At 45.1% G+C, this 23121-nt stretch overlaps 1 protein-coding gene across 1 annotated transcript in view; it reads left to right on the top strand.

The window, feature by feature from the left end:
- Positions 1 to 2117: 2117 nt before the first annotated feature.
- Positions 2118 to 23121, top strand: part of NC2beta (negative cofactor 2beta) — a 46725-nt gene continuing 25721 nt past the window's right edge. Inside the window, exons 1-2 of the mRNA XM_065440589.1 lie at positions 2118 to 2276; positions 2731 to 2823. Coding sequence (XP_065296661.1) covers positions 2787 to 2823 — 37 coding nt within the window. The 5' untranslated portion in view covers positions 2118 to 2276; positions 2731 to 2786. The remainder of the gene's footprint in view (positions 2277 to 2730; positions 2824 to 23121) is intronic.

Raw genomic sequence — 23121 nt, forward strand, 5'->3', positions numbered from 1 at the left:
TTATGTACCATGGTGTGTCCTAATGAGCAACGCTTCACCTTTCAAAGAACAGATTTGATAACAGCATGTACAACAAATTGAGTGAAGCTGGATTTTAAATGCCCGTTCATTTGATGAAATCACATCAATAGGCCACTTGCCCCAATTGTGCAATTGGCCAATAAACCATCGTAGCCTATCTTAGGGCATCAAGGGGCAGCCGAAGTCGGAGCCCTCGAGCACTTGCCTGCATGATGCCTGCAGTTAAGACGTGTGCTGCTGTGGTAGTGAGTGGTAGTGGCTTATGCCAAGGGATGGGAGGGTGGCTGCCGCGGTAGCTGAATTGGTAAGGCACCACATGCCTGATGAAGGCGATGTGGATTCAGCTGCTACCTACAGCAAGCTATCTTTTCGGCCACTTTCATCTCCCTTTCCATACTATCTATAAATTCCAAAAATGAACAATTAATTTACCCTATGCTTTCTCCGATTTCATTGTCTATTTTCATCATCTGGTCAAAGAATGATGGCTCAGCTCCATACGGGCTACTTCAGCTTGGAAGATAAGAATGTCCGAGGAGGCCTAAGGAAGTGACCTGCTCGGCAGTTATGGATACTGTTCAGAATAAGTTTTTAAAAAAAAGAAGGTTTTGAGCTAAATGCATAGCAAAAACTTGATTTGTCATAATGGTGCTTAGAGTAAATACTCGTGCAGTAAACATGAAAGTTTTAGCTAAATGTACCCCAATTTCTGACAAGAAATGCAGAAATAAGATAACTTCTCAATCTAGTATATGCTCCTGACAGTGCAGCTTGTCAGTGAGCACCGCAACATTGGTCACAGCAGAAGCACAACTTGGGGACAGATGGGGAATAGGCACCCTGCAAAACAGTGCAGTTTGCAGCTTTGAAGCTGGTCAGGGCACAGCATGGTATTTGCGAATTGAATAAAAGCATGAATCTTTAAAAGGAGGGAGCTGACGCATACGCTTTCCATTCCGCGCTGTGGTAGTTGTTAAGTCGTCAGTCCTCACATCACTGGCAACTGCACTTTCTGTGCTCGAATGTGGACATTCCTAACGGCATCGCCGTACATTTGTGTCATTCTTCTGCCTGTCCGTATGGATCCTACGTTAAGATGTCCTCTTTGGCACGTTAGGGCGAGAAAATAGTTTAGTAAATCACAATTAACATAACATACATGTTTTCTTTAGATTGTTGCTCCGGGTGATCTAGTGCCTCCCTTCATTCGCCCCCCCCCCCCCCCCCCCCCCATGCTTAAAGGCTTCATCGCCTCTCTTGTTTCATGCTGGTGGCCAGACCAGGCTCTAGTTACTTCAGCGTCCAGTGAAGGTATGCGCCTGGGGGGTGCTATTTACATGGAGCAGCAGTGTCTCCCTAATCGGACCCTTTAATCTGATTTGCAACTAGAGACAAGTTTTACATTTAAAATAGCGCGAGGCTTCTCACCGACTTGTGATAGCACTGCAATGCATAATGATAATGCAGCAGAAGTTGACGTGAGGCAGCCCTATTACAAAAATCCGGACTTATATCTACCTTAATGGGCCCCTAAATCAATTTTCCATTTCGCTTTCTTCAATGTGTGGCCGCAGTAGCAGATCCAGCGAAATGCATAGATGTTTCAGTGACGTGAATATAATGGTCCCACTTCATCATTACCTCCGTGCATTAGCTTGCGAAGCGGCTACTCACTATGAGCACGCTAAAGTAAGCAAAAATTGAAGGCTCACTTGAGCGTCGAAGCAGTGCCACGAAAGTGCGAGCTACACGAATACCAAGCCGAGTCGTGCTCGCAGACTCTTTTGAATTGCTATCTCAAAGCATAAATTCATATATGGTGTGGAAAACTGAAAAAATATATATATATATATATTTGTGTGTTTCTATTGCTATGAATGTTGGCACTCCAGCAAAAAAAGACCCCTTCTTTCACGCCGAAAATGTGCACAGCAGTGTACAACATTTGTCGTATGTGAAAGCGAATAATTTTGCTATTGGCTTCAAGTAACAAAACAAAATTCGTTCCATTTCTGTTGCTCTAAGCAAGAGCTCTGCACGTAGCGCCGTCTTCCGTAAGTTTGCAACAGCGCTGGTTCTCGTCATGCATTCTAGATGGCGCCACTTAATGGCAATGTGGCGCACGACTGTCAGAGAATAAATGGCGGACACTGCGAGCAGCGCGGCGGACTGGGGATTGGGGCTCTCCGTTGGGTGTTATTGTCGGTCACCTATGAAGCTGCTAACTGGGTACCACGTAGTTTGGAAGTACAACGGTAAGCTTCCTGATTTCACTTCCTTGCATTTTAAGCGCGTGCAATGTGGTGAACAAAACAAATGACGCCGAATGCTGGTGCGCGTTAGGCTTACGCCTGCATTTCCGGTAGCTTTACGTCCTCACGCTACCAGAACTTATTGCAGCGTCTTGGTTGCGTGTTCTGTATTTCTAGGTTTATAACTGTCGCTAAGTTTGCACGAGCAGTGTGTGTTCTGTAGCCTAGATGGCCTATCCCAGTCACGATGCCATCAAAATGTGAATGGCATATCGCCGAGAGCACCGCGAATCCTGTTTTAAATAGGTTACCGGATCGGAACGTGCTCGTGTTGGGAGGTTATGTCCGCCCACAAGTCGCCGGTGAGCGTGTAGTCGCACAGGAGTGGCTTTTTGTGCGTACTTGCGTGAAATGCAGGTTCGGTTGCGCTTTTTAATTTGTGGCTTACATTACGCAGAGAGTTGATACCAGCCTGCTGTAGGAGCGCTGAAGACCCCGCCGACTGACGCCAAAATGAATTCGAGGCACACTGAGGTGGCTCTGAAGAAAGGTACGCGGTCATGCTTTGTTTTTGCTTCTTCGAATGGGTCGTCGCATCTCCGGGGAGGCCACGTGTGGTGCCTACATCGACCCTGTGACGTAATCGTGTACAGACATGTTTACTTTTCCTAGCGCTGCTTCCATTCGCAGTGCTTTGCACGTAGTGTCTTCAGAATGCGTTTGTTCGTAAATTATTGCAGTCGAAACGTTGACTGGTTGACATGCGTATATCGTAGAGCATGCCTTCCGGACTCTTGTTTGGTTTGATCAGCAGATCTGAACAGTGCATCGGGTGACTTCGTACCGTGAAGTGATGCGAAGGGTTGGTTCGTTAATGGATTGCACAAAGTTGGCGATGAGGTGTTTGTGTCTTGTGTACCCATGAACGGCTTTGTGTTTGTGCGCGCGCTGGCAGTAGTGCCGTGTCTCTGTACAGCCAAGAAGAGTTTTCTCGCAGCGTCTAAGGCTGGGATAGGACAACACTTGGTTGTATAGACATTTTGAATTTCCCCTGTACATGTGGGAAGTGTGCAAGTGTCTCTTCTTGAGTTTTCTTTTTTTTTCCTTCATGTGTATACTACATCTGTTACGATTCTGTACTGGCACAACAAGGGCAAGGGATGCAGAAAAGGCACTCCAGGTGATGGAAAGCTAGCCAGCTGTTAAACTCATTTATGAAGGAGCAGTAAATAAAATTTTAAGGCAAACTATGTGTTCCTGCTGTTATAATTTAGATCAGGGCGTCAGAGTACTATAGTTAAAAAAATTGACCATGACGCCTGTTCATGTGTAGCACATGAAAGTAGCACAGACACCATTAAACATGCTATGTTAACACCTCGCAGTATTCTGCCATAGGTGTAGTTTCCATGGCCATGCCTTTGCTTGGTTTTAACTTGCAGTAAATGGGAGGTAACCTTAAGTGATGTCCCTTGATATTTACAATGACCACGCGTGTATATATGTGTGCCAAGTCATACGACACACAGTAAAACAAGAGCTCAACTCCACGTCGACTCTCTTGATGTCGCCAGATAACTTTAGATTCCTGCTTTTTGGTGTTGTAATTGTAGATCAACACTGCAGAAAAGAAAAGTACATATACTGAGACCCTCCTTTTTTTTTTTTTATCAAGCATCATATCGGGTCATGTGATGGCATGCATAGATTCCATGTGTCGCTGTTCTTAGACATTTGAGGTAACACTTAGCGAAGACTTCAGCCACATCTTTTAAGTGGCCATGACATGGTTCTCTATATATTCTCAAGTTATCATTGTAACTGAGAGCAAGGTGTAAATATTGTTATACACAATGCAGATCTAATGGACTTTATTTTAAATTATTTTTAGAAGGTCCCAAAGTAAGAACTGTCGGGGAGGGACCTCCTGTTGTAACATGTATAAAAATATAGAATATACAATTAGCAACAAAGGTAAAAACAGCATGAAAATACAATCGACATATTAGAAATAATTAATGACAATCTGGTAGTTTGGTAACATATGTTAAGCGACGCTTTCATGAAGTGGTTCATGAAGTGAATAAATTTGCCCATTTTGTTCCCACATCTTTGACGTTAATGAAACAGGCGTGCAAGATTTGATGGGTATGTGTAGAATGCACCCTCTCACACAGTATGTTTGCAGGTGCCTTAACTAGATGGTGCCATCACATTCAGAGAGGCACTGGATCATGTCCAATCGCGTGGCTTGTCTGAATCGTATCTCGTCTGTGCTTGCTGTTGACTTATATTCTAATAACTCAACTTTACACTTACTAGACATGGCAAACAGAAGCAGGGTTTTGGGTACGGGCTAGTTGGTATTCCATTGCAAACATCGTTTACAAGCACATACATAGACAGGGACCAAAAGGACGTCATTCTTTTTATCGTTCTTTTGGTCCCTTTCTATGTATGTGCTGTAAGTGATGTTTGCGATGGCAATAGCTTATTTCAGTAGGGTGAGCTTTTATTGTTCGACCTCACTATGCAGTCATGTTGTGTGCCAACATAGTTTTATCATGGGGCTGCACGTGATGTTGCCAATGCCTGGCTGTTATGGAGAGCTTGTTCCCTAGAGTTGATTATGCTAAGTCTATGGCATTAGGGAAGTCTCATCTGATTGCATACTTATGTCACAGTGCAGAGAGAGTGAAACGTACATCTTGGCATGCTTGCATTAGTTTGGAGAGGAAGCACATCTGCGTTGGTATCCGCTGTGGTTGTTTAGTGGCTATGGTGTCTGGCTGCGAAGCACGAGGTCGCAGGATCAAATCCAGGCCACGACAGTCGCATTTCGATGGGGGGGAAATGCGAAAACGCCCGTGTACTTAGATTTAGGTGCATGTTAAAGAACCTCAGGAGGTCTAAATTTCCGGAGTCCCCTACTACGGCATGCCTCGTAATCGGATCGTGGTTTTTTTGGCTCAGTAAACGCACAGTAAACGTCACAGTAAAGGTGCGCTGTGTAAGCAGAGGACATTTCTACGGTAGCCATGGGACCATAACATATTCAAGCGAAGAAGCAGCATCGTTTGTATTCGCCATGTGGCACAACATGTTTTGGAATGTGATAAGTCAAACATGAAGCAGAATGTCAGCATTTGACATAGAACAAACAGGAATGGCTGCTCACTAGAGATTGTGAATGGGTACGGGAAGCAGCGATCATCCACTTTCATCGAGGAATAAAAAAAGTCATTCACTCTCGTCTTTCATGCTAGCAGTGTTATACATTGGTGCAACGCAAGCGTATACACTTTCCCATAGAATCTGCATATTATCATTAATAGGACGAAGCTGGCTATTTATTGACCAGTGTTCTGCTGCTGAGTGGGTTTAATTCACAGCATTCTGATGGATTGTGATGCTTCACTTTGAGTGTGCACCCGGGTGGCCAAAATCTGCTGCGGCCCTGGATAAGACGCCAATAATTTAATCTTTTTTAAATGTAAGGGCTCCTACTACACTTCATTGTACGTGCCCTGTTAAAAGATCTAGTCAAGATGAAGGTATGGGCTGTCAAACTTGGCTGCAGTGGTAGCATATGCAAATGCTACGTTGCCTTCTCTATTTTTCACAATTGCAAAGCAAATTTTTGTTTGCAAAAACTACGTGCAGGATTCTGAATCCCTGTCATAAACACTTTCGTTGCCGCACCTATTGAAGTCCAACAAATTGATCAACAGTTTTTCTACATGTTTTGAAACATTTCCATTGGAATTCTTCTACGAGCAACATCATGCACTATCTTAAATGATGACTGAACTTTAACTATTTGTTAGATGTGACAATTTTTGGCAGATTGGAGAGTCTGGAAAAATAAAACTTTCACTGTAGGTATCGTCGAAACTGATCACCAGTGCTCCTAGCGTTTCTTCGCTTTTGTCGACTCGTCAACACAATTTTTATGACAGCAGTGAAGACACGGAAGCTTCTCTTGGCTTGTCAATAGACACATTTATTTTAGTGTGTTTAGCATAATAGCAGGCTTAGCAGGACAGTGGGATTGAAATGCGCATGGGCAGAATGCTGAACTATGCATAGCGATTAGCTTACGCACGCTATTTCTCGGATTTCACGTTACCGTCTTTGAGCGGTTTACTTAAAACATGGCGCCGGTTCCAGCAGCCCACTTCGAACTCAATTTGGCATTGCTTTTGTAGAATTCGCTTCGTTCGCGACTGTGTAAATGGCTTTCGCTTAGTCTCGGGCTGCTTCGATGACTGAGTATTAGGGATAACCTTGTGGAGTTTTTGAGATCGCTTCTCGTTTCGAACGTGTCAATGCCTAATGAGAGAAACCTTCAAGGTGTCAGCCCCACTCATTGGTGAAGTTAGGAGATAGGCGTGACAACTGCATATGGCCTCCGAGATCAGAATATCTCGGAGGCCATATAGGAGGCTCTTGTAGACAGCCTGTACTGCTTGTACAGGCTCGTCCACTCTTAGGGTGAACACGGCTCACCGTGGCCGCACTCCACGGGGCGCCAGTGCGTCCGGTGCGGTGGCGCATCGAAGCAAAGCGGCGCAGGCGCACACAGACCTCGGGGAGGCGCTTCGCGTCGTCTGCTACAACGCTGGAGCGCACAGCTCTTGCTTTGCAGTAAAGTACGTTTCGCTACACCCAGGTAACTGAGTGACCGAGGCGGCGTTGCGGGAAGGCGCACTTCACTAACTGGAGCATTTTCCATCTGGCTCGGTCTATAGCTTGTGAACAGCCTGCTTAATCAATATACATTAGCAGAAACAAGCGTCTCACCACATAAATCACTTAGCATGTTTTTAATAAGCGATGAGGGTAAAAATACGGTCGTCTTTTGGCGCTCTTTATTAGGCTGGGGCCATTTTATTTTACTCTCACAGCACTTGGTGCAGTGCATACCGAGAAACCTATTAGGCGCGCTCTTCTTCGTTGGAGTCATCATGTGATGAGCCTAGCGCGCCGTTTCGCACATGTGTTGATGCCAGAACGAATTTGCTTAATTGAGCTATGAAAGCGACCGAAACCCGCAATAAATTCCACAGAAAGTTATAGAGCGGTTGTTCAATCATGCATCATCATGTTTGTCATCGATATTACCATTAAGGAGGGCAATAATATTATTCAACAGCAACTAAGAAGTGACATCCGCTACTTCGCGACTCTCTTATTGACGCATTAATGTCGCTGGTAGGGGTGCATGGAGCGCTTTACGCGATGCAGGAAAGTGCTCTCCTCGGCATAGCGACTGATTTGGCAGCAATTTTACTCCCGCTTTTCATCTATCTACATCCTATAAAAATACACAATTCATTTTTGTTGTCACAGTTTGGGTAAAATCACCGAAGCGGTGCCAGTCCTTTGACGGCTACCTGACGCGAGAAGTAACATTCTCATTTAGAGGAATCGTCAGTCAATTATTTGATTACATTGATTGGGTGAAGTAAAACATGTGGCGCTGTCGTTTTTTTTGGTTGTTTTTTTTTTTCTCCTTAGAGTCAATGCACGCCGCATGCGAATGCTGTTTCTGTCCGTTTTGAATAGGTAATTGGAGTGGAAAATCTATAATCTACATGTCTGTTTTCTAGCTTAAATTACGTCTTGCCGGGCAATTAATTCGTTATTCACTTCTATTTCATTTGAGTACTTCCTCGGAATAGGTCATATGCATATTCTCACTAGCATATAATAATCTGTTAATTGTGCGGTATACGTTCCGAAGCGACACATGGCCTCTGCGTTACGCCATATAGGTGGGCATCGGATAAATTTGGAGAAAAGGAGGAATTGATTTCGCTTTCTTTAGGGGTTGAGGGGGGGGGGGGCGAGGCAGAGTGGGCAAAACCCAAATATGAATATGGCACAGGAACCCTTGCCGCGAACAAGTGATGCTGTTGCCATCGTGGAGAAGGGGCAGGTCCGTGTGTTCGACGAACGCGGCCACGATAATTAAACTGGCGGTCATGAGGCCAGCCCAGTGTCGTCTACCGTCAGCATGCCGGTGGTCGGCAAACGGGCTCGACATTTGTAAAAGCGAAGCCCGGCCCAAGCCATATTGCTGTGGTCGGGCCAGTCTACTTTTTAACTGACCATGGGCGTCAGCCGGATCTACCACCGAGCCCCCCTACCCTTTTTTTTTTTGCTTAGGTCACGCTAGCCCATCTTAGCATAATATGATGATGCGCTGCAGCCAATGGGTCCTCAAGCGAGTGACTGGCCGCTCACGAGTTAGATTCTGGGATGACTCGTCAAATCGAAAGACACCAGAGGTGTTTCCATTAAACGCATTTCTGTCGGCTTGCATGATGAATTGCATTTTATTCGGTTGCTGGTTGCCATGGCACTTCAGCGATAAAATCGCTGTAACAGTGCAGGATAATTTTATTTCCCCGGTGCACTTTCGGAAACTAGCCATGTCGCGGGCACCGGAAAAAGAAAGACGACGCATTGTAGATCTGTGCTTACAAAACTATTCTCAACGCGTATATCGGAGATGACAAAAAGGCCACTGAAAACTGTGAATCGAATCGTCCAGGCTTACAAGAAAGATGGAAGAATTGCGGATGCTTCCCATAAATCCCGGCAAAGAGTGACCACTGAAGTTGAATACATGACCATTGTTGTGGCGGCTGCTGCAAACCCGACCTCCACCATTCGGGAAATTAAGAACCGCCTCAGGCTGGGTGGTGTCTCTGATACGACTATCAAGCGTCGCCTCCATGCCCCAGCCTAATAAGAGCGCAAAAAATTACTGTATTTTTACACTCGTCACTTATAAAAACATGCTAAGTGATTTATGTGGTGAGAGGCTTGTTTCTGTTAATGTATATTGATTAAGCAGGCTGTTCACAAGCTGTAAACCAAGCCAGCTGGAAAATGCTCCCGTTAGTGAAGTGCGCCTTCCCGCAACGCCGCCTCGGTCGCTCAGCCACGTGGGTCTAGCGAAGTGTACTTTACAGCAAAGCCAGAGCTGCGCGCTCCAGCGCTGTAGCAGATGACGCGAAGCACCTCCCTGAGGTCTGTGCGCGCCTGCGCCGCTTTGCTTCGATGCGCCACCGCGCCGGACGCACTGGCGCCCCGCGGAGCTCGGCCACGGTGAGCCGTGTTCACCCTAAGAGTGGACGAGCCTGTACATGACCTTGCCACAGATTGGTGGACATGGAAAGTACAAATGCAACACGCGTCTGGTTTCTATTGTACTGCCTCTCACACTTTCCAAACACACACAGATAGAATCACTTAGGTGCACTACGTACACGAATTTCAAAGTGTAATGAAATAGCATAGACTACGGTGTCACGCTATACTAAAACTCACTTTCTGCAAAGTTCATTTGTGAAACCGTAACGCCATTTTCCTTAACCCCACTGTTACACTAACATTAAACTAAAAATGTCTAATCTTCTGATCTGAAGTATAGGCTGCCTTAACAATGTCGCAAACAATTATAGATGCTCATGAATGCTTGTTATGCCTTGGTAATTGTGTTCGACTAATGGTAATTGCTGATATTATTCTGCTTATCTTTCAGTGCATACATCTTGGTTTGTCGTATGCCAAGTTTCCTTACTGATTTCATGCTGCATCTATTTTTTACGGCTTCCTCAGTCCTCCTCGCGTTGTAATTTCGCATATCCCTTATTTTCTCCTTCCTGATCAGTTTTGACAGTTCCGCGAATTCTATCTTATCTCTTGAGTTGGACACTTTCATTCTTTGTCATTTCTTTATTAGCTCCTTTGTTACTTGGGAGAGCTTGCCTGCTGGTTGCCTTGGTGCCATGTCTCCCACTTCAGTTGCTGCTTCTGAAGCCATCCAAGTTACGGTTTCATGTATTAGCTCTATCTTCATCTCTCTATTCTAAGGCTACATATTTGTTTGTAAGTACCAGCCTGAATTTGTCTGCTTTTACCCTTACTGCATCAAGGTTGGCCTGTTTCTTCTTGACCAATTTTACTCTCTCTCTTCAAACTGAAGTGAATCCTAGCTCTCACTAACCTATGATCACTGCACTTTACTTAACACTTCTACATCCTGCACTATGCTGGGCTCGGCAGAAAGTATAAAATCAACTTCATTCCTTGTCTCACCATTAGGGTTTTTCCTGGTCCACTTTTTGTTGCTGCGCTTAAATTAAGAAGGTGTGCCTTATTCGCAGCTCATTCCTTTCCACGAATTCTAACAATCTCTCTCCTCTAGCGTTTCTAGAATCGACACCATAGTTGCCAATTGCTTGTGCACCAGCCTGCTTTTTCCCCACTTTTGCATTGAAGTCTCCCATTACTACAGCATACTTAGTTTGCACCACGAAGTAAGATACACAGGAGCGGCAACGCCGCGCAACTCATTCGCACGAGACAAACCGTCCAACACTGATGCTGGGGGTCTAATTCATTCATTTGCTCTCCCTCCGGTCCTCGTTGCGCTTTCGCACATGTGTTCTCCTTACCTTCCACTTCCCGCCGACTTCTCTCATCGCGTAGGTCCGTCTGTGCATGCGCTGAGTGGAAGAGGCCGGCAGCAATGGCATCTTGGAACGGGTGGAACGGGTAGAGGGTGTTGTCTGGTAGAAACTTGAACCCTCGCCTGCCTCAATTGGACAGTCATCATCATCATCATCAGCCTAGTTAAGCCCACTGCAGGGCAAAGGCCTCTCCCATACTTCTCCAACTACCCCGGTCATGTACTAATTGTGGCCATGTTGTCCCTGCAAATGTCTTAATGTCATCTGCCCACCTAACTTTCTGCCGCCCCCTGCTACGCTTCCCTTCCCTTGGAATCCAGTCCGTAACCCTTAATGACCATCGGTTATCTTTCCTCCTCATTACATGTCCGGCCCATGCCCATTTCTTTTTCTTGATTTCAACTAAGATGTCATTTACCCGCGTTTGTTGCCTCACCCAATCTGCTCTTTTCTTATCCCTTAACGTTACACCCATCATTCTTCTTTCCATAGCTCGTTGCGTCGTCCTCAATTTCAGCAGAACCCTTTTCGTAAGCCTCCAGGTTTCTGCCCCATGTGTGAGTACTGGTAACACACAGCTGTTATACACTTTCCTTTTGAGGGATAGTGGCAACCTGCTGTTCATGATCTGAGAATGCCTGCCAAATGCACCCCAGCCCATTCTTATTCTGATTATTTCCGTCTCATGATCCAGATCCGTGGTCACTACGTGCCCTAAGTAGATGTATTCCCTTACCACTTCCAGTGCCTCGCTACCTATTGCAAATTGCTGTTCTCTTCCAAGACTGTTAAACATTACTTTAGTTTTCTGCAGATTAATTTTCAGACCCACCCTTCTGCTTTGGCTCTCCAGGTCAGTGAGCATGCATTGCAATTGGTCTCCTGAGTACTAAGCAAGGCAATATCATCAGCGAATCGCAAGTTGCTAAGGTATTCTCCATCAACTTTTATCCCCAATTCTTCCCACTCCAGGTCTCTGAATACCTCCTGTAAACATGCGGTGAATAGCATTGGAGAGATCGTATCTCCCTGTCTGACGCCTTTCTTTATTGGGATTTTGTTGCTTTCTTTGTGGAGGACTACGGTGGCTGTGGAGCCGCTATAGATATCTTCCAGTATTTTTACATATGGCTCATCTAGACCCCAATTCCGTAATGCCTCCATGTCTGCTGAGGTTTCGACTGAATCAAACGCTTTCTCGTAATCAATGAAAGCAATATATAAGGGTTGGTTATATTCTGCACATTTCTCTATCACTTGATTGATAGTGTGAATATGGTCTATTGTTGAGTAGCCTTTACGGAAGTTTTGTTTCCACAACCGCAGATTGCAAGATCAAAGCTGGAGCACGAATGTTTATGTGGTCAATGCAGGAAGCGGTAAGCCGGCCAGATAGGTATTCTTCACGCGTTGCTTTTTGAACAGTAGTCTGCAGTCCCCATTTCGACAATGTATCAAGATAATCTGCGACCAAGCCAACTGCAGGGCGTAATATATCGATATTCATGTCGCCTATCAGGCAAACGTAATCTTCGTGTGACTGAGTCGAAAGTGCTTGATCAAGTTTGGCTAAGAACAATCGACCGTTGAAACAAGGAGGCCGATAAATAGCGAACAGAACCAATGACAAAGTAGGCTTATTTAGTCGGAGGGCAATAACTTCAGCGTGGTGAAAGCTAAAACTTAGCTTTGTTACGATCAAGGTATCTCTAACAAATACTGCAACTCCCCCACCCTGTTGTATTTGGCGCGTGTAGGAACACAACCTGTAACCAGGTAACGTGTAATGCTTCAGGCTGTCTGCTGTGACATTCATTTCTGTTATTACAAAGACATCATAGTCGGAACGAGTAGATGCCGTGACTGCACAAAATTCATCCCAGTGTTTTCGAACGCTGCGAATGTTAACATGTGGGGCACGAAAAGCATCACCTTTGCAAGTATTGAAAAACTTCGAAACTTCTACAAAATTATTGCAAGTCAGAGAGCCAGTGTCTGCCATGTTAGCTTATCTTATCCAGGTCCGACTCCTTCTCTACACGGATGAGGGATGCGCCCTCACATTTCTTGACGTAAATCTTGCCATTCCTTGTCCAAATGAACTTGAAGCCCTTTTCCCTTCCTTTCAGACGAGCCAGTCTGAACAGATCCTTGTTGTGGCGCGTCAAATTTTCATTGAAATAAAGCCGCGGCAAAGACCCTGCTTGAACCAAGCCCGAGAGACCCCTTCTTGCTCTAAACCATTTGTCTTTTGTTGCAACATCGCAAGTCTGGACCAGTATGGGCGGAATGGAATCCGTTCTGCTGGGCAGGCGATGTATAGTAGTGATCATATTAGATGTAAAGTCTGTTATACTTAAATGCTGGGCCAACTCACCCATAAAAGACCTCAAATTCTCATTAGGCGTGAGCGGTAGCCCATGCAATTCAAAATTGAACTTCCTACTATATTGTTCGAGATCATTTACTTCGCTCCTTAGTTTGTCCAGCAAGTCAGCCTGAGTGACAGCAATTGAAGACAATGATGCCACTTGAGCGTGTAGATAGGTAATCTCCGCTTGGTTAGCTTCCATGGTAGAAATTATGGTATCATACTTATTAGACAAAAATTGAATTGAAGACTGAATTTCACTGACTTTTTCAGCCATCTCTTCCCCCGTAGCTTTAAACGTAAGCAGTTCTTCTACCTTAGTAGCAAGTGCCGTAACTGTTGTCGTCAGTTGATCTAGTTTAGCATTTACTGCAGAAAAATGATTGGCGAATGAAACGCCATCGCGGTTTGAGCCTGTGTCTGGCTGAATGTTTTCGACACGTTTGCAAGAGGGACAAGTCCAAGTCTCACGCTTTGTAACTGACATCTTTGCGTACGCGCTCTCAGTTACTGAGGAACAGTTCTTTCCAAGGTGAAAACTCCCCTTGCAATCAAAACAAGACAAAAAATTCCCTTCCAAAATAGAGGTACAGGCAGAACAAGCAGAGGCAGAAGACATTGTTGCAGCCAGCGGCATAACACACTATAGGTATGTATGAATATCGATGGCAGAGAACTCACCTGCCAAGAATGAAAACAGGGTTTAGCTCGAAGAAGCGGCTTGCCGCTGACTGCAACGTTTCCCGAGAATTCCAGGCTTTATGTAGTCAGCGTGAGGTACCACGTGATCATCAGTCAAGGTGATAGCGCCCCGGCCCGCCGGTGGTTGACCGCCAGTGGATGAGACAGCCGTCCAGGTGTATGCATGCATGATAGAGCAATCCAGGGGCTTGCGTTCCCAGCCGTAATGCCGCGATCCTCTTCAGCAATACACCAGTCCGGCCTGCCAAGAATGAAAACAGGGTTTAGCTCGACGAAGCGGCTTGCCGCTGACTGCCTATGTCTCATTCATATTAGTAATGATATTGCCGGCGCTGTCTCTTAACGCTTACATCTGATTCTTGCCAATTCCTAGTTTCTTCTTCACTGCTTTTAGGCTTCCTCCGTTCCTGAGAGCATACTTCCTTATGTCAGCTGTCTTACGCTTGTTGATTAACTTCGAAAGTTCTGCCAGTTCTATTCTAGCTGTAGGGTTAGAGGCTTTCATACATTGACGTTTCTTGATCAGATCTTTCGTCTCTTGCGATAGCTTACTGGTATCCTGTCTAACGGAGTTACCACCGACTTCTATTGCACACTCCTTAATTATGCCCACAAGATTGTCGTTCATTGCTTCAACACTAAGCTCCTCTTCCTGAGTTAAAGCTGAATACCTGTTCTGTAGCTTGATCTGGAATTCCTCTATTTTCCCTCTTACCGCTAACTAATTGATCGGCTTCTTATGTACCAGTTTCTTCCGTTCCCTCCTCAGGTCTAGGCTAATTCGAGTTCTTACCATCCTATGGTCACTGCAGCGCACCTTGCTGAGCACGTCCACATCTTGTATGATGCCAGGATTAGTGCCAGAGTATGAAGTCTATTTCATTTCTAGTCTCGTCATTCAGGCTTCTCCACGTCCACTTTCGATTATCCCGCTTGCGGAAGAAGGTATTCATTATGTGCAAATTATTCCGTTCTGCACACTGTACTAATAACCCTCTCCTACTAATCCTGTAACATATGGCATATTCCCCCACTGCCTTGTCTCCAGCCTGCTTCTTGCCTACCTTGGCATTGAAGTCGCCCATCAGTATAGTATATTTTGTTTTGACTTTAAACATCGCCGATTCCACGTCTTCATAGAAGCTTTCGACTTCCTGGTCATCATGACTGGATGTAGGGGCGTAGACCTGTACAATCTTCATTTTGTACCTCTTATTAAGTTTCACAACAAGACCTGCCATCCTCTCGTTAATGCGATAGAATTCCTGTATGTTACCAGCTATATTCTTATTAATCAGGAATCCGACTTCTAGTTCTCGTCTCTCCGCTAAGCCCCGGTAGCACAGGACGTGCCCACTTTTTAGCACTGTATACGCTTCTTTTGGCCTTTTAATTTCACTGAGCCCTATTATATCCCATTTACTGCCCTCTAATTCCTCCAATAGCACTGCTAGACTCGCCTCACTAGATAACGTTGGAACGGAAAGATAACGTTTCAACATGGAAAGTGGTGAAAGGAATGAAGTAGGCGTCTGCTTAAGAATGTTTGGTGCGTGCTTACCGCTTGGTTTGTCTTGGAAGAGTCGTCCACGTAGCAGTAGCTAGACTTGGCACACCACATATCGCTGTGGCAAGTTTGGGGTGCAATCATTACAGGGGAAACAAAAAAATCTAATTTTGACGACACAATTCAGGGGTGCGATCATTACGCGAGTGCGATTATTATGCGAGTAAATACGGTATATGATGCCGGTAGGGCGAGCTATCCGATTGGCTGCCCGGGGCGCTTCATTGATACTTTTTCCAACTTTATGGTGAACAAATGTTTGTAATAACTGTAATGTTGATTTGTTTCTATAAAAAGAGAAACAGCAAGAAAATGCCTGAGGGCAGTTTATCACTAGACTCTGGGCTTCCGGCACACAGAAAGTGTTGTCTGCTTGTGTTACAACGTGCTCCGTGTTGACAAGAGCTCTGCGGTGAGTGTCGGTCTCAGTTTTTTTCGAGAGCACCATGGTTTGCCCTTGTTATGTTGTCAATTGCTACGTTTGCAGCCCATAATATGTCAAGCTGCGACGTAGTGTCGCTCTGCAAGACAGCAGATAAGCGGAGTGGCTGCAGCGCATCAAACTGTCGGTACCCGATCGGCGCCAGGATTTGTACGCTTGTGGCCACCACTTTATGTGGAAGGATTACGACCACAATGGCATGTCCAGTATTCAGGTAAACGTAAGCACTAGTCCACTGGGCCTGAGTGTTTTACGTGATGGGCAGGAGGTGCAAATGTGAATGGTCTGCACAGTGGAGCCACCTGGTGGCACACAGCCGCACAAAACGCAGAACTAATAGCCCCAAGAACGATCTACATGGGCGTTTCGAGTGCTGCTCGCGTGACGTCGGGCCACGGACTTGTGCATGTCATCGGTTACAGTTCGCTTGGTGTCCGGGCACCTGCTGCAGTGTTTCCATTTGTTCGCTCTCATTGCCTATGCCTGTATACTTATGACGCTCCTCTCAGATATATTTTTATGACTTCTTCGTTCGCGAAAATGTATTCAAGGAACTCATTTCCTAGGTGACAGTATATTTCTCCAAGGCAATGCTACAGTGCCAACTGCAGAGCTCAGACCAGCCTATTGTGGGTTTTTCAAGCGCGGATCTACACTTGCAGCGGTAGCTCACTTAACGAGGACTTAACACGGCAGTTTAGATTCTGTTTTTAACTGTCGTGGAGGCATTACGGAACCAGGGTGTAGACGAGCCGTATGTAAAAATACTGAAAGATATCTATAGCGGCTCCACAGCCACCGTAGTCCTCCATAAAGAAAGCAACAAAATCCCAATAAAGCAAGGCGTCAGGCAGGGAGATACGATTTCTTCAATGCTATTCACAGCGTGTTTACAGGAGGCATTCAGAGACCTGCATTGGGAAGAATTGGGGATAAAAGTTAATGGAGAATACCTTAGTAACTTGCGATTCGCTGATAATATTGCCTTGCTTATTAACTCGGGGGACCAATTGCAATGCATGCTCACTGACATGGAGAGGCAAAACAGCAGAGTGGGTCTAAAAATTAATCTGCAAAAACTAAAGTAATGTTTAACAGTCTTGGAAGAGAACAGCAATTTGCAATAGGTAGCGAGGCACTGGATGTGGTAAGGGAATACATCTACTTAGGGCAGGTAGTGACCACGGATCTGGATCATGAGACGGAAATAATCAGAATAAGAATGGGCTGGGGTGCATTTGGCAGGCATTCTCAGATCATGAACAGCAGGTTGCCATTATCCCTCAAGAGAAAAGTGTATAACCAGCTGTGTCTTACCAGTACTCGCGCATGGGGCAGAAACCTGGAGGCTTACGAAAAGGGTTCTGCTTAAATTGAGGACGACGCAACGAGCTGTTGAAAGAAGAATGATGGGTGTAACGTTAAGGGATAAGAAAAGAGCAGATTGGGTGAGGGAACAAACGCGAGTAATGACGTCTTAGTTGAAATCAAGAAAAAGGAATGGGCATGGGCAGGACATGTAATGAGGAGGCAAGATAACCGATGGTCATTAAGGGTTACGGTCTGCATTCTAAGGGAAGGGAAAAGTAGCAGGGGGCGGCAGAAAGTTGGGTGGGTGGATGAGATTAAGAAGTTTGCAGGGAGAACATGGTCACAATTAGTACATGAGCGGGGTAGTTGGAGAAGTATGGGAGAGGCCTTTGCCCTGCAGTGGGCGTAAGCAGGCTGATGATGATGTGCAAATTGATGTTTTGTAAATTTGCAGCAGTATTAAATATTGCAGCTCTGCTTTAAAAGTAAGTTTATATTTATTAGTTACAATGTGTTGTTAATTTTAGTACCTTATGCTTAGCAGTAGGTTGTCTGTGTGAGCCCTAACCTAAACCAGCTCATCAAGTATTTTTTGCTATGAAACCCTACACTAGCATAGCTGAGAAAGAGAGCTTTGTTGCCATGCATGATTTGTTTTACTTCTCTCCAGTTTGGACAGTCTTATCACTGCGGTGCCAGATGCACTTGTTGTTTTTGAAAATTATTGACAGTTCAGTATAAAGACAGGCACATAATGAAATTGTATGTGCAGCATGAATAATGTAGTACAGTCTGTACTCATTGCAGCACAATCCGAAATTGGGGTTGGGGTATGTTGTAAAATGGCAAAACATTGTATATGCTGCTGTGTAGTCTGAATATTGCAAACCAGGAAGCAATCGCAAAAACAATCAAGATTGGAAGTAAAAAAAAAAAGTTGTATTTATGCTAATGACACAAACACAACTAGCGGACCACCACTGTTACTTTTAGCTGAGTATTCATATTCTGATCCATAAAATTTGCCAAAAGGAAGTGTTAACCCAAAACAAGTGAAACAAAGGCACACCTTGTGCAGTATCTGCAAGGCGAAATTGACTGTCTTGAACACGCACCAACTGGGATGAAGTGACTTCTTACATTCTTCATCAATATGCTAACATTTCTTTTCAGGCCTCTGGTAAGATGGTGTAGGTAGGGCTTCACATTTGGGATATTGTCACCACTCCACAAATGTTATTTTACCACCTTCTTGCTTGACGCCGAGACGACAGTGCTATTGACAGAAAAGCTGAATGGCACACATACACACATTGCCGATGCAAAATATGTTGTGTGGGCCTCGTGTAGATGAAATTTGTCCAAAATTTAGTCTGGCAAGTGCATTTTAGTCAGGTCTATTAGAAGTGAAAGTTGTTGCAGAAGTAATATAGACAGGTTTAAGAATTGCACGACACAAAACACACCGACATAAAGGACGAGTGCCAGCTTTCACCTGATTTATTCTTGAAAACGGATGTTGAAGTAAACATTGGGCGCATGCGTATACAGACAACAGCATATCATATTGACCGCAAATAAAGACAGGGACAGAGGGAGAGAACACATAAACAGCACGGGCGGTAACTTTCAACTGTTTTATTCACGGCAGATCGTAGCAAACAAGAACACTCATCAGCCTTGCATGGCAACCAATTATCAAAAAATTTATTTCCGATTGAAACAATCTAATAGAGCTGTCACTAACGCAGTCTTGGCCTTTCTTTTTTATGTGATAAGCCTCCATAAGTTCGCGTGCAGTCTGGTCATGGCTTCTCCCCAGAATCTTTATCTCCTTAAACAGAGGTGCACAGCGACAGGCATTGCAGTGCGCAGTCAAGTGCGCCAATTCATCTTTCATTAACTTTTGTTCGTGTTCCCTGGCTCGATCATTCAGGCACCGTCCTGTCTGCTCTATGTAGGACTTGCCACATGCCAGGGGGATTTCGTACACAACTCCTCCATTGCATTTTGCATACGGCTTGGTGTGGCTCTTGCCACAGCCTTGCCTTCCTTTAGGATCACGGGAGTTGCAGGGGCAGAGCCGCGCCAGCTTAAAAGGGGCTGAAAAGACAAGGGGGACTCCAAACCTGCCTGCCACCTTTTTTAGGTTGTGAGTGACCCTGTGAATATACAGCACCACTTCAGGTCTTACGGCCATAGTAGTCCTCGCCCTTGCTTTGCTCCTAGATCCTTTTACCTTCTGCAGGAGGGTTTCCACCACTGGCGTTGCCATCGAGTCGGGGAACCGTGCCGTCTTAAGACGGGAAATCTGATTGTCAAAGCCAAGCTGCATCTTGTACACACACGATTTGCGGGGAGCCGATTCTAAGCAGAGTATCGCTACTCCTCGTTTAACAATCTTTGACTGGGAGGAATCGTATGGCACCAAGCCCTTTTGTGCCCAAGGGAAGTACTGCCAGCACGCGTGGCCTTTAGCAAAGGAAATGCGTAGATCTAAGTAACGCAGGGAATTGTTGAGTGGAAGTTCGTGAGTAAAAGGAACCACGTTGCCAAGTTGTTTAAAAACTGCTAGAATGCTGTCACAAGAAGTTAAACTTCCTTGCCCGTTAAAAACAATTAAAAAGTCATCCATATACCTAAAAACTTTGAAATGTTTAAAAACGCCCCCCCCCCCCCCCCAAGCGCCTGATCAAGCGCTCTGTCAATGGTAGCTAAAAAAATTTTACACAAAAGCGGCGCAATGCACGAGCCGATGCAGATTCCACATTTCTGCAGATAGAAGTGTTTGTCATAACAGATAAAAGTGCTATTAAGATAGGTTTCTAAAAGAGTTAAAAAATCTTCCACCGAAATACCAACTGCACTCTGGAAGGGAATGGTGCCGTTTTCTTCAATACACATCCTCACAGCAACAAACAAATCTTTATGAGGAACAGAGTAGAAAAGATCTACATCAACCAAAAATACCGGACCTATGTCCTGGTTAGCTCTTGGAAAATAACAACCTCGTCGGAGCTTTTTGTAACAAAGGGGTCAGATATAACAAGCGTCTTTAAACTCTTTAAAATGAAGTAGCTAACTTGAACCGGCCACGTTCCACGTTCGCTAACTATTGTCTTGAATGGGATGCCGGGTTTATGTGTCTTCGCAGTAAAGAAAACACTTAGCGCGGCGCCTGAATCGCTACTGACGTCCCTAGCTAGTTTAGCGAGATTAAGAGACATGCACATTCTTATAACCCTGCTTTTTACTCTAGTTTCAGAGTTCCTAACAGGTTTAAAATTCTTCTTCAGTGCCTCGGAGGCTTTAGCACCAAACATGCCCTTCGGGAGCACAACAAATCCCCCCTCTTTGTCTGCTTCCAAAAGAACAAGCTCGTTGTCTTTACAAAACGTCAAAGTCCTATGAATGGTGGATACTGTTCGATTGGAAGCCGGTTTCGAGACACTCCTGCTAAGACAGGCAACACCTTCCAACAGGCACCTGTCATGGTGATCCTATAACAATTTACATTGCTCTATCTAAAAACTTCTGCTCATTGCGAAAGAATGCACTGCAGACCCTTCTTGATATGAAGTCCCTCTATCAATTCTCGGTCGCAGCTTTTCCCACGTAATGTAGTGTCTGCAAACAGCGGTGCAGACAGCGATGCTGCAGTTGGCCCATCCTTTACGAAACGCGGCTGCTTAAACCCAGAAACGAGCATCTTTACAGCAGAAACCTACGCAATATTGTCGGCTGTAAGGCGCATCAAAGAACTAAAACTACAAAAGGCTATCATATTTACAGATCCGTTAAGCATCGTCAAAGCCTTAAAGTCTCTGCAAAAAAATAAAAACATTGTCTTTACTTAACTTTATTCAATCCTGTGTACTTTGTATGCATTTCGTCAACATATCGTACTATACTGGGTACCTGTCCACAGAGGAATCGAGGGTAACATGCTTGCTGATCGTATAGCTACATCAGTAACTACCAAACCATCAAGTTTTTCCATAGATGTCACTGCTACAGATTTAAAGCCTTTCCTAGGCAATAAACTGTGAGGCCACTGGCAAAGCACGTGGGACACTGAAACACTCAACAAACGTCACCAGCTGCTCTCAATGCCAGCGCTACAAGTGTCCGTGACAAGCGCCACACGGCCTGCTTCAACCAGTTCCCCCTTCTAGCGTCCCCTTTGAGCAAGTTGGTATAGATCTTCTGGGCCCTTTCCCGCGATCCTCCAAGGGCAATTGTTGGGTTATCGTTTGCGTAGATCACATTACTCGCTATTGTGAGACTGCCGCATTGCCATTGGCCACAGCTACAGAAGTTTGTCTTTTTACTGGCTCGCGTTATACTCTGACATGGGCCTCCTCGCATGGTAATCAGCGATCGTGGGCGACAGTTTACCGCGGACGTGGTTGAAGAAACCCTTCATCTTTGTTCATGTAGCTTCCGCCATTCTACGCCCTACCATCCAAAAACTAATGGTATGGTCGAGCGCACAAACAGAAAGCTTGTCAACATGCTGTCCATGTACGTCGATTCAGTGACACAAGAATTGGGTCTTGCCTTTCATTACCTATGCCTTCAATACCGCGAGACACGAGACCACTGGTTACTCACCATTTTTCCTTCTTTATGCTCGTCCGCCGCGCTACACCCTGGACACCATATTTCCCTACTTTGCTCATGACAACGAATCAATTGATGAGATGCTCTGTCGAGCAGAAGAAGCGCGGCGCCTCGCTAGACTACGCACCCTGGCATCGCAGGACCGGTCCAAGATACGCTATGACGGGTGTCGCCGCCATGTTTACTTCGATCCTGGTGACCTAGTGTGGCTCTGGACGCCGTTGCGGAAGCGTGGCTTGTGCCAGAAGTTCGCCCACTACGTCGGCCTATACGTTTTTCTGGAGCGCCTCAGCGAAGTGAACTATCACATTGTGCGTCTCGTGAGCAGTGGACGACGCTCGGCCAAGGCTGAAGTGACGCATGTCGCTTCAGCCTTGGCCGAAGACGTGCGGTTGTAACACCGCACGTCTGAGGTGTTACAACCCACGAGATGCCTGACTCGCCCGGCGGTCCCCGTCTGCCAGCGGGGAAATGTCACGAGCTCTGTCATGAACCGCAGCTGCCGCGCAGACAACCAGAGGGAAGAAAGGAGTACGACGTTAGCCAAGCTGCTGCGGGACCGCTCTTTAAACCGCGCCTATCAACCAGATTCGTCTGGTCCTGCATTAAACACCTCGTGTGTAATAATGTATTAAAAACATGAGTGTGCCAAATATTGATCCCTGTGGCACGCAAATGTTTATCATTGATTTAGAAAGAACACCATTAATTGTTACTATTTGTGTTCTATCTTTTAAGTAATTTTGTATTAAAGTTAAATCAGGACCTGTTATTCCGATAGATTCAAGTTTAAAGGATAAAATGCAATGGTTATTTTTATCACAGGCTTCAGTTAGATCTACGAACACTAATCCAGTATGCGTGCCTTTATCGATTGCCATCTTTAATTGTTCAATTAAGGCAGTGAGAGCACGTTCGGTTAATAGCCTTTGCAGAAGCAGAATTGGCATGTTGAAAGAATACTAAATTTAGATAGGCAATTAGTTAAGTGTTTTTCTACCAGCCGTTCAATGCTGAGAAGGGGTAGAATGCATATTGGTCTGTAATTAGTAATGAAGGCACAGTCACCCTTTTTGAATGCAGGAGTAATTCTACCTTGTTTTAATTCTTGTGGGAATGTTCCAGTTTTAAACACTATGTTAATAAGAATTGCAAGAACCTCTGAGATTAGGTTTGCAATTAGCTTGATGTGATTTGAATGCATATTACCAAAACCCGAGCTAGTTGCTTTTAAATTTCTTATATTTTCTATTTCCTGTGGTTTGGTTGTCAATGGGTCATGGCGTAAGGGTCATTGACGTAAATATACGGTGCCACGAACAAGTCCCGAAATGGATGGCACCATA

The sequence above is a fragment of the Dermacentor albipictus genome, unplaced genomic scaffold (assembly GCF_038994185.2).
Source record: "Dermacentor albipictus isolate Rhodes 1998 colony unplaced genomic scaffold, USDA_Dalb.pri_finalv2 scaffold_18, whole genome shotgun sequence".
NCBI lineage: Eukaryota > Metazoa > Arthropoda > Arachnida > Ixodida > Ixodidae > Dermacentor > Dermacentor albipictus.